At 41.9% G+C, this 12,991-nt stretch overlaps 1 protein-coding gene across 3 annotated transcripts in view; it reads left to right on the forward strand.

Moving 5' to 3' along the window:
• Positions 1–12,991, forward strand: part of grnb (granulin b) — a 54,794-nt gene that overhangs the window by 13,323 nt on the left and 28,480 nt on the right. For 2 of the 3 annotated variants that reach the window (XM_080748099.1, XM_080748100.1), the window contains exons 5-8: positions 211–318; positions 5,893–6,037; positions 7,235–7,329; positions 8,945–9,074. In XM_080748099.1, coding sequence (XP_080604225.1) covers positions 211–318; positions 5,893–6,037; positions 7,235–7,329; positions 8,945–9,074 — 478 coding nt within the window. The remainder of the gene's footprint in view (positions 1–210; positions 319–5,892; positions 6,038–7,234; positions 7,330–8,944; positions 9,075–12,991) is intronic. The other variant, XM_080748101.1, reaches the window with a different exon arrangement.

Raw genomic sequence — 12,991 nt, forward strand, 5'->3', positions numbered from 1 at the left:
GTAGATCTGCTATTTTTGAAAAATCGTGAAAACCTTTGAATGCGTATTTTTCAAAGCTTTATTCTCCCATTTTACATCCCAATAGAGGAGGTTTTTCAGCACTAAATACCGCCGTCTTTCAGTCATTTTCAAGTCGGTGAGCGCTAGTCCGTTGTTGCACGTGTGTTGGTGTCATTGGTATGCATGGCTCACGGTGGCTGGTCCCCGCAGGAGGGAGTGAAGGCGGTCATTTGTCCCGACGAGTCGTCAGAATGTCCGGACGACACCACCTGCTGCCAGCTTCCTGACGGGTCCTGGGGCTGCTGTCCGCTGGCCAAGGTTGGACCCATAGTTGCATCTCTCTCTGTTTCAATTCAATTCAAAGGTTTTTATGCGTTGCGTGCGAAAACATACGTTTACATTGCCAAAGCAGACTTCTACCACTTTTTCTAGTCACATGTTCAAATACTGGATTGTGATTGGCTTAAAACAGTAGTAAATGAGCCAACAATACTCATCTGTGTGAAATGCCCGGATGTACATGGTAATGAGGCACAATATCCCGGATGCACATGTAAATGAGGCACATTTCCGAGATCAATACGTGATGTAACGCATCCGGGGACTTCAGAAAGGAGTCGGAACACCTTTCCCCAACCAACAAATGACGGTCGCGGGCGTACTATGTTTACTAGCGAACGTACTATCGTCGCCGATTTATTTGGATCCAATGCAATCCGCCAACTTTAAAGCCCCTTTTCTCTGAACCTATGCCTTTCTGGAAGCGAACAGCCTCTATTTACGGCCGAAACGGTGCTTCTAACTGACGTTAGCTTAGCTGTAAGCTAGACATCAGCCTCAGCATGGATAAGTATGGAGTTGTCGCCATCTGGTGGTGACTAGAAAATGTTGTTTGTGGAACTATTTGCTGTTGTGGCGGAGGTTTTATAGGCAATAATGATTGTAACTTAAGATCCTTGCAAGTTACAACTATGTGTTTTCTTTCATGTATATTGGAAAAGTGGTAGAAAAGCAATTTACCATTCAAGGTCGTGGATTGTTCCACTCCCTCTCATGATAAATTGCTTACGTGTACACAATACAATACAATACAAGAATTAGAACAAAATATGTACTGGTGAAAGGAGGCCTCTATCAGAGTCCAGGGTGAAGAGCTATTCACTTCACCGCGGTGTAGTTTCCTAGCTATCACCTAGGATTTGTTATGTATTTTTAGGTGATAGCTAGAAAACTACACCGCGGTGAAGTGAATAGCTCTTCACCCTGGACTCTGATAGAGGCTTAACAGTTTTCTTATCTTAGGTTACATGCAGGCAGTGCAGGGATATATACAATGATTAATAGTCTTTAAAGGACAACTTTTTTACAACAAGGGTTCATATTTTTGATTGTAATAAGAGAAAAGAAAAAGTGAGTGTTAAAATGTTTTCATTTGCTTCGTTCTATTTTATCGCGTTTACCGCGCTAAAATATGGGGCATGCGTACGCATGGGGGCCAGGGCTCGAGACTAACGGCATCCCTACGTTCCAGGGACTTAAATATATGTGTTCGGGACGCAAATGAATCTCCCCTGGGACGCATTCGGGACGTAGAGGATTTTTTTGAGCCAACGGCGCATATCAATGTCACTGCTCAAACCATGGTGTGCAAACTCGCAGCATGAGACTCACAGAAAATGAATAGGCTATGATGTAAACAGAATGTTTAAGAAGTTACCACAGGCAGTGCTGATCATCCTTTTCAGGTACTTAGTTGCTAAAATGCTGCGCAATTTGAAGAGATTAACTAGCAGAATGAGGCAGAGAACAGACTGTCTGGGTTACAACTAGTGGAAAATAGCCGATCTACAAGCTGTGGCTGAGAGATAAATCTTAGCATCCCCGCCCCCTGCTTCGCCTCATAAAGAGTAACGTTATATGATTTGGATTGTGATTATTAATGAAAATGTAAAACGGAACACTGTCAATGCACCAAGCACAGACACATAGCCTACGTTTAGTGAGCAGCACGAGCAGTTGTTTAGATATTGGAGTAGGACACATTGTAATTAAATCAACGGTTTGTTTAACTTTTGTCATCTCTATAAACCTATAGCCTATATTCCCAATTACAAGACGTTATGTCACGTGAATATGTTCGTCTAATCGTCTAATCAACTTCATCACAACCAGCCGTGAGCCGTGCAAGCTGGCATTCATTTTACAAAGTTCCCGTGCCGTGTGGCAGCTTATTTTCTCCAGTCCAGTAGTGTCTCTAAAACTCTCAAAAACAACCGGTCCACTCATAATAAATAACTCTATTTCGGCAGCAGTTCATCTGAATCGCTTGCTGTGAAGCACAGAGCAGACTGCACGCGTCTGCACTCTCCACTCGATGAAGCGTGGATGGCACTGGTTATACTTCTTTCAGTACGACGGTGTTGTGCGGTGCGGTGAGCATATAGACGATCTAAAAGCCCTCAAAGCCCTGAGGATGCGCGTAGTTGTAGGGTTGTAGATTAGTGCGCAACACGTTCGTACGGACAAAGTACAAACCCAGTTTTACCGTAATTCCTCCAACAGTCGTGCATGATTGGTTCTTTAGTTTACCGTATATGACAATCACACCAGCAAACTGGCTGAGGTAAGATTTTTAGAAGCCACAAATGACAGTATAAAAATAGAAAGGATTGTCAAGCCAATTTCACCAGCAGCAACAACAACAAAAACAACAACAACAACAATATAACAACAATAACAATAATAATAAATATTATTATAATAGTAATACTAATAGGCCTGCAATAATTTATTATTATTTTTATTATTTTTTGGGACGGATTACATTCATTTGGGGACGGTTCAATTTGTATTTTGGGACGGTCCCGGGACGTAGGTGAAAAAAGTTAGTCTGGAGCCCTGATGGGGGCATGCGTACAAGTGGCTAAATATGTCTTTTTAGACACAATAAGCCAGCAGTTTCTTTATTGCTATTTACAGTAACACCACTAGCCACCATAAGTCTCATCCAACCATGAAAGGTTGCGTTGTATCTTGGGAATGGGCTTATTCTGTGTAAAATGACATATTTAGCCACTTGTACGCATGCCCCCAACACTGAAATAAGAATCTCTAAAACAATAGAAAGAAGTAAATGAAATCATTTTAACACTCATCTTTTATATTCTTTAATTACAATCTAAAATATGAAAAAACTTAAGTTGTCCTTTAAGGTGGTTGTGTTCTGATGAGGTGCAATTATATTATTATATTATATTGTTTAGTAGTGAATACATTTGCTAGTTTGAGTCAGTGTGAGTCCTGAGAACCAGTTGTATATTTCAGAACATGACCCTGAGACACAGCTGCTGATAAGCTAGGATGAGGGAGGAGAGGTAGAGAGTGCATGGATGCTGCTGCAGTCAGCGGCCCCTTTGTTTTATTGCTGTGTGAAAGAGATACGTTCTTGGCTTTTAACCAGAGCGGTAGAGAAGAGAATGTGTTATTGTTTTCGCTTCAGCCAATTATGACCTGAGAGTCAGGGTTGGGGCAAGTCGGTCTTGTCTTGTGGGTCAAGCTCTAAAATATACAACTGGTTCTTTAGGACTCGCACTCAAACTAACAAATGTCCATCTTCAGGCCTGTCACAATGAGCGGGGAGGAAGTGGAGCCGGTCACTGATTTTTAAGTATTTGGGAACAATAATAGATAATAAACTCACCTTCCAGACCAATGCAGATAGCATTTACAAGAAGGCAATGCAGCGGCTTTATCTTCTCAGACAGCTGAGAAGTTTTAATGCCAGTAAACACACCCTGACCATGGTCTACACTAGGTCACTTACTGAGAGCGTTCTCACTTTTAATATTGTCTCCTAGTATGGGAACCTCTCAGTTAGAGATAGGAACAAGCTCACCCAGGTAGTTAATCAGGCAAGTAAGATCATTGGAAACAAACAATTGCAACTTCAGGATATTTACAACCGCACCATAACCAAAAAGTTTGAAGAGCTCCAACCTCCACAGCCCTTGGATCACTTGTTGCACTGTTGCATTGGATGCATTTTGTATAGTTTTAATGCATTGTGTATTTTATGTATGTTTTATTGTTGTATACTGACTGACTGCCTGTGTGCCAAAGATAATTTTCCATTTTATGCAAAATTGTCTTATTTATCTTTATGTATTCACTACTAAACAATATAACATCATATAACTGCACCTCATCAGTTCCATTTGATATCTTTCTCCGATCACAGCAGCTCACAAATCTCGCTGTTGACACGCCTACAGTACACTTTGTATTCAGTTTTGGTATTTGTCTTGGCAGCAGCGTTGATTTTGACAGGACATTTTGATTTAGCTTTATTCATAGTCCCATTTTAGTCGTCTGAAAAGCTTTAGTCTAGTTTTAGTCGACCAAATATAAGATTTTAGTCGACTAAATCTACAGTTGGTTTTGTCGACAAATAAGTATTTTGGTGATCCTTGATGGTGCCTATTTTCAGAGCGCAACACCCGAGTGCAACCAAATATAAAATGAAAATGTCTATTAGTTCTACTGGATCTCTTCTGCACTAAACCCTACCTAACATTTTTGTCTAGTTTCTCTTTGTTAGGAAATTGTTAATATATTTAGTCTTAGCTTCAATCATTTATTTTGTTCTTAGTTAGTTTTCGTCATTGAAAAAGGGTAGTCGGCAAACATGTTTTTGTCAAAGTTTTTCAAAGACGAAATCAAAACTGCTTGCCAGGTACTAATGCTCGTAAGTAGGGGTGCAACGGTGAAACGAACGATTGAATCCGTTGTTGGCAAAAGGGCCTTTCTGTGTGGAGTTTGCATGTTCTCCCCATGTCTCCTAGGGTAAAAATGTACCCCCACAAAAACATGCAGTAATCCTGGTCTCTATACTGCCTCCCCCTGGCCAGCCGGGGCGCATGAGGGAGGGGAAAGGAACTGGTTGGAATAACGTGTTCCTTCCACGCGCTACGTCCAAACCAGGGAAACTCCCCCCTGTCAGGTGAAAAGAAACAACTTGGACTCCTCATGCATAGAAGGAAGCATGAGGTCAGTCCGTTGTCTCCCCAGGTTGGAGTGTAGGAGGGAGTGCAGCGCCCAGGATTACATCAGATAATTGGCACTGGGTGAAAAATGGGTTACAAAATCATGGAATTTAAAAAAAGTAAAGAATTAGGGGTGGGCGATATGGAAAAATACAATATCGCGATATTTTCCCAAGCTGTATCACGATACACAATCTTATCACGATTCTTTTTCACGTTGGTTTTTATGTTTATTTTTCAAGTTACTTAACAAAAACTAGACTCTCTGGGTTCCTTTTGGGAGGTCTAAATTGAACTTTACAAGTATGTAACTCTGACAGTATACAAATGGAACCAAATGGACCCTTTGGTTCCTCTTGGAAGGTCTAAATTGAACTTTACAAGTATGTAACTCTGACAGTATACAAATGAAACCAAATGGACCCATAAGGGTCCATTTGGTTTCATTTGTATACTGTCAGAGTTACATGGAGACCTTGACTTTTTAAAGTTTGAGAACTACTGATTTAGACCAAAATGCAGGTTTAAACTGAATTCTGCAATGAATCTCTGTATTTATGAATCATAACGATTAAACAGGCTCCCTTATTGTATCACGATATATACCATACCTCTGAAAAGGCATATCGTGAAGACATTGTATCGTCTCAACGATAATTATCACCATATTGCCCACCCCTATAATAAAGAATGGAACAACGGCTAAAAGATAATGGATAGTTGCGGCCCTACACTGAAGTGGTTGTGTTGTACAGACCTCCAAGTCTTACCGTTATCTGGTGTAAAAAGCGCATGCTATTTAAGGGAATCCTAAGTGACCAAGAAGTACTGATCTCTCTCCTCTCCGCAGGCCGTGTGCTGTGAGGATCAGCAACACTGCTGCCCAGAGGGAACCAAGTGTGACCTGATCCACTCCAAGTGTGTGTCCAGTACACTGGAGTCCTTCCCCATGCTGGAGAAGTTGCCTGCCAGAAGGCAGGAGTATAAGTCCCCAGGTGTGTCTGTGTGTGTTAGTTCTGTCTACGTGTGTGTGCGGTGCATTCAAAGACTGAGGATATGTTATAACTAGGGCTGGGATGATAATTAATTACAGGCTCTGTGATTAATTAATCGCAATTAATCACATTTTAATCGCACATCGATATTTGACCTGAGAAGTATAAGTAAAACTCATTTTGTTGTATGAATGAATCAACAAGTGAGTTTTTTTAAATCTAAATTTCGCATCCAGTGGGCCAAGCAAAGCGTTCTGATCGGCTACTTCTCCCTTTGCGTTTGTTGTCTCTTCTTGGTTGGTGCATCGCTATGATCGGTATGGCCGAAACTGAAGGTTCTGTGGTGCAAAAACTAAGTGCGATTAAAATGCGTTAATTTTTTTAATCGTGTTAATTTTCTGTAATTAATTAATCGCAATTAATCAGTTAAAGTCCCAGCCTTAGTTATAACGTTACAAACCAACCAGTCCGTCAAACCACACTATTATGTCTCAAGCCACAGAACAAAGTGAGAAAGAAGAAAGGTACAACTGCAGTCTTATTGTAGCCTGGCATTAGCCAGACTGATAAGCCACTGATTGGCCCGGTCATTTTCTGATTTCTCATACTGGCTCCCTATGGGCCAAAGTCCAGACTAATACCGTGGCGTGGAGGAACGTGTGAGTGAATCCGTCAGTCTGGCTAATGCCAGGGTAGTCTTATTGTTCTATGATTATGCTGGTGATATCACCTTAACTCATTCGTAGTTTACGGCCGAGGAGCCCGAAGATTTTTCTATGTCTTTCACTGCTGGCTTCTCCTACCTGTTAACGCGGGCGCTCATCCAGTTCCCATCGTGCGTGATCGGACACTGCTATGCATCGTGTGTTCGCGTATTCCATTTTTTCCAATCGATCAATAAGTTCTCCGTCTGTAAGCCGCAGAGTTTACACAGAAAGCTAACAGGCCAAAATAGACGACGGACCATCCGCTTCCGGTTCACAGCCTCAATGTTAACTGGTCCGCTCAATAATGTGTCCGTGTAGAAGGAGCATTAGTTCCGGCCTATTTTGGTTCCGCTTCGATAAATTATTTCTTTTTAATTAAAGCTTATTAAATCTCCGGGTTCCTCGGGCATGGCAGGGAAGGGGTACAAAGGGGTATTTTTTTGGCAGAGGTTGAGTTAATAACTAGTGTTTGTGTTCTTCCTGTCTGCAGCTGAGACTTGTCCCGGTGGTAAGAGCAGTTGTCCGGGTGGCACCACCTGCTGCCTACTGACCAGCGGTGACTACGGCTGCTGCCCCTACCCAGAGGTATGCACAGCTCCCTTCATTTCTGTCCCCAAAAGACAACTTCTGTACCCGTCCTCGGTTCTTCTACAGCAGTGGTTTTCAACCTTTTTCACATCATGGTTCATTATTTATTCATCATTTGAGCCGCAGACCACCATTTGATGAGATTTAGCCTCTCAGACCCAAAACCTACAAACATTTTTTTGTCGTTGGATAACATTTTATCCACAATTCCATGCTGTATTGATGTGGTAACATAGGTGAGATAACATGCAAACGTTGATCAAAAAATACAATTCTTCCACATTATATGGAGATCCCTGATCCCTGAGTTGTGAGCTTGTAGATTGGCTAACTTTGGTGTATAAATATAAAAAGTTTCTTAATGGCAACAAATATTCTCTCAGGTTTTCCTCGTGACATACTGTATCTTGGGAGGTTAGATTGACATATTTGACATAAATGTGCGGTGCTGTTATTAAAGTTATTTACAGCGGTGCCCTGAGACAAAAAGGTTTGCGAACCACTACTAGACGACTAAAATGGCAAAACTCATAACAGGGTACTGCAAACTCACTATATTATCGTGTAAGAAGGCAGCAAATAATTGACAGCAGTTGTTTATGGTGTACCTGGCAGGGTTTCAATTAATCTGACGAAACTTGAACACTGACACACTGGCCTAGTTTTGTCACTTGTTAGAGATGTAATGGAAAAAAAGGTGAGTTTCTGTTAAACATCTTATAAATGATGTGTTTTGCTGCTGCACCTTGCAATTGTAAGTGTTTAAGGGTGTTGTCTTTAAAAAAGGTATAACATTACACTATTCTTAATATTAAAGAGGGATAAACTAGGCTTTTTCAGAGCTATTGCTTAGTATCAAAGCAAAAAGACCCATCGTCCAAAAAAATGGGACAGATTAGTATCAAAAGTGCCTGAGGAACTTATATAGGAAATATATTTCTTCACCAGCAAATGTTGATTCACAGCAACATAGTCAATTCATAATTATGCAATCTAGAATACAAGTAACTGTATCACATGACTGGACAGCATGGTCTTGGGTTGTAACCTTAGCATCTATTTCCTGACAACCAGTGCTTCTAGTACATGGGCTTTAGCGCTGTATGAACCATCCCTCGACTGCCACCCCTTCGTCAAAATGTGCAGTTAAGTGTGAGGTGCAGGGCTAACTGTAAGCCTGACATCTCCTCCGCTCCTCTGCGTCATCACACCCTAAGTGGGTTTGGCGAAAGGGCCTTTCTGTGTGGAGTTTGCATGTTCTCCCCGTGTTCCCTAGGTTAGGTACCCTCACAAAAACATGCAGTAATCCTGGTCTCTATAATGCGTCCCCCTGGCCAGCCGGGGCGCCTGATGGAGGGGAAAGGAACTGGTTGGAATAACGTGTTCCTTCCACTTGCTACGTCCTACAGGGGAAACTCGCCCCTGTCAGGTGATAAGATGCTAATGCATTGAAGGAAGCATGAGCTCAGTTCGGGGCTCTCCCCAGGTTGGCAGAGGGAGAGTAGTATAGTGCCCAGGATAACAGATTTTTTTTTTATGCCAATAAAGCTCAATTGTGTGTGTGTGTGTGTGTGCGTGTGTGTGTGTGCGTGCGCGTGCGTGCGCCAAACAGGCCGTGTGCTGTAGCGACCAGCTGCACTGTTGTCCGGGCAACACAACATGTGACCTGGAGCATGAGATGTGCAGGTCTGGTGACACTCGGCTCCCTCTGACCAGGAAGTTCACCGCTCTGCCCAATGATGGTGAGAACGTTAGCACGTTTTAGCAAGAGCTGCTGTGCTGTAGACCTGGTTGCAATCTCACCATATTAACTGTTCTGCCGCCGTTAACGGTGAGGACTGTCATTGAAAGGGTTAATACCATGGCGCCGTTGACGGTGAGGACTGTGAATCTTACTGTATATACAGTAAAGATATTATTACTTACTTAATGTCGCTCCGGTCCCGCTCGCATCGGTAATGTCGGCGATTTGTTTACAACGCACGTTGGGCGTGCACGCGAAGTGAAGCTCCTCAATGTTAAGTCAATGGAGAGGCCCATAAAGAAACTTCATTTAAACAAAATAGCCATTTTGAGACATTTTGCAGCAGATCTAAATGTAAACAAGGCTCAAGGCAGGGCGCAGCCATCTTCATCTTCTTGTCGCACACTGTCATGTGACTAGATGACGTAATCGTTGCCGTCAAGTGATAATCCAAAAAAACAAAAACAACCCCCTTCCGGCCCTTCAAAATAATAGCGGCGGCCGACGGAGGAAACGACGTGGCGCCGAGGCACCAAGCAACCTTCAGATTAAGAGGCAGTAGATGTGTTAAGACATGGAATTATTTTATGCTTTAGCTATTGAAAAAAAGCAGATATACAAGCTCACGGCTGCGAGCTTGTAGATCTGCTATTTTTGAAAAGTCGTGAAAATGTGTACAAATCTTTGAATAATACAAAATGCAAAACCTCCTATCTGCAAATTTCATGATTTTTGGATTTCACTTGAAATGAGGACAACAGGCTATGCTGCACATGGTCAGTCTGTCTGCAAGATCGTTCTTCCCCTCATTTTGACAAAAATGTCATGTGACAAGAACATGACATTTGACAGGTTTGCAAAAGTGGCAAAATGATGAAGCTCAAACCCTCCTCTCTGCATCGCCTTGTTGATTGCTAATGATTGGTGTCAGGGGGTGAAACTTTTGATAAACAATGTTAATGGTAATACTTGTAACAGAACTGTAGAATGTCTGGATTTCAATTAACTCATTGAGTGCCAGCCTATCACCACTAGAGGGCGCCCAGTGACCAGAGAATAATAGAGATATGCTGGTAATGCATGCCCAAGCCCTGGAGCCATGACTTTTTTTACAAAGGAAAGGACACTTTCCTTTGTGCATGTACAGGAAGAGGATGAAGTTAGCTTGAAGTTAGCTATTGGCTACCAAGCATTTTAGAAGCCTTATTTTCGTCAACTTAGCCATGATTAAACCTTGCACACCTCATGCATGGGAAAAAAACAGAGAAGAATGAGCTCTAAAAAATCCAATGCAATCCTGGATTGCATTGGAGTGGATTTGTGCAGTTTGTTCACAGCTTTCAAACAAAAAAATCCGATTGGAAATCCGTTCAGGCATTCTTGAGATAATCGCCATTATGTTTTACATGTAATGTAAACAAAAATGGCTGCCCTGTATGTTAGATGGGGTTGTATGGGGGTGGAACATGCAAAATCGCGATTGAAATCATGTTCACCAGATTTGATGGGGTCCCAAAAAAAAAAAAAAAAATTCAAAAAAAAATTTTTCAAATTTTTTTTTTTTTTTTTTTTTTTTTTTTTTTTTAAAAGCCGAACTTGTTCGGGATCGGCACACTACGATACGCTAATAAAGCCGAACTAGTTCGGGATTGGCACTCAATGAGTTAAGTGCTGTAAAAAGTGTTATTTAACAAAAAGAATAGCCTAACTATTTCTAGGTAAAAACCTCCTATCTGCATGTTGTTGACTGCAGATAGAGGGTTTTCACCTGGAAATGGAACAAAAAATGTTGAGATGGGGGTCCGCGGTCACATAATTCTAGAGGTGGTTGGCTTTAAAAAGTTTGAGCACAATTGATATAGAAACATGTTTTTCAGAAAATCGTAGATAGGAGGTTTTGGTATTTAACACACACATTTATTTTTTCATTTTCCCAACGAAGAGGTTTTGCGTTTTGGCCATCGATATATTATATGTATTTTTAGAGCGAACGTTTGAACTCAAATATTTGCTTCTGGGGGGTCCCTGGAACTAAATATTCTAGGGGTCCTTGACATGAAACAGTTTGAGAACCACTGACATAGAAACATAGGTTTTTCAAAAAACCTTAGAAGGACTTAGAAGAAAGACACTTATAGAATCGGGTCTAAATATTCACGATTTTCAAAAATAGCAGATTTACAAGCTCACAGTGCAGCACTCGGTGCCGCGCTGTGAGCTTGTATATCTGCTATTTGTGAGCTTGTATATCTGCAATTTTTTAATAGTTAAAGCATTAAATAATGCGTAATGCATTCCCGGCCATTAACGGGTTAAGCCATTAATACCTGGAACGTTATATTTGAACCAATTTAACCATTATTTTATGCTTTAACTTAAATAGCAGATATACAAGCTCACAATGCAGCAAATCGTGAACATTTGTGCAAGACTTTGAATATTTTTGACCCAATTCCATAAATGTCTTCCAAATCCTTCGAAGGTTTTTGAAAAACACATTGTTTCTACAGGTATGTCAGTGGTTCTCAAACATTTTCATGTCAAACGAGAGAAAAATCGTGAAAATTTGAATTTTGACCCGATTCTATAAGTGTCTTTTGAATCCTTCTAAGATTTTTTGAAAAACCCAATGTTTCTATGTCAGCAATCTGTCAAAGAAAAGGTCCTTTTCACTTAACTGGAGCTCAGTTAGGCTGTTCTTGAGAGACTACTATGTCAGTGGTGCTCAAACCTTTTCATGTGAAGGACCCCCAAAATTATATTTATTTGGCCACGGACCCCCATTTCAAAATATCAAGTTCCAGGGACCACCCAGAAGCAAAATTTGAGTTACAAACGTTTGCTTTGAAAATGCATAATATTCAAAGATTTGCACACATTTTCACGACTTTTTCAAAAATAGCAGATCTACAAGCTCGCAGCGCGGCACTCGGTGCCGCGCTGTGAGCTTGTATATCTGCTATTTTTCAATAGTTAAAGCAGTCAACAATTCTAGGCCTAAATGGGTTAATTCATGTCAAAGACCCCCAAAATTGTAGGTATTTGGCCGCGGACGCCCATCTCAAAATATGTGAACTCCCAGTTACAAAGGTTTGCTTTGAAAATTAATACATTCAAAGATTTGCGCACATTTTCACGATTTGTCAAAAATAGCAGATCTACAAGCTTGGCACTCGGTGCCGCGCTATGAGCTTGTACAGTATGTCTGCTGTATTTCAATAGCCAAAGTATAAAATAATTCCAGGTTAACCACGTTAGGCAAACCCTCAACAGTTTCCACATTCTTTTCGAAAATAAACGTTATTATAAATGTCAGTGTTTTCCATAGATAGGTACTGGTTTGGAGAGAGGGCGAGATCATTTAGCGACCTACAACCGGGTCGCAACGCGGTCGGTTGTTTTCAGCGACCGGGTTGCAAAAGCTATACCAACCGGGCCGGTAAATCACCGACCGTGCCGCTAAATCGAGCGACCGGGTCGCTAAATCGAACGACCGGGACGCTAAAGCCACCTACCGGGACGCTAAATCCATCGACTGGGTCGCTAAATCGACCAACCGGGACGCTAAAGCCAACGACCGGGACGCAACATCTTTCGACTGGGTCGCTAAATCCACAGACCGGGACCCTAAAACATCCGACCAGGTAGGTAAATCCAGCGACCGGGGGCGCTTTTCCACCGACAGGGCTACTAACCCTAACCCTAAACCTAACCCTAACCCTAACCCTAAACTTAACCTCAGTAACTAACCTGCCGACGCAACCTCCCGACCGGGTCGCTAAATCACCGACCGTGCCGCTAAAGCGAGCGACCGGGTCGCTAACGACCGGGGCGCAAAATCTTCCGACCGGGTCGCTAGATGTACCAACCGGGTCGCTAATTCTACCGACCTAAAACTGCAGGCAGGTCGGTAGA

This window comes from Nannobrachium achirus (assembly GCF_963921795.1).
Source record: "Nannobrachium achirus genome assembly, chromosome: 18".
Classification (NCBI taxonomy): Eukaryota; Metazoa; Chordata; class Actinopteri; order Myctophiformes; family Myctophidae; genus Nannobrachium; species Nannobrachium achirus.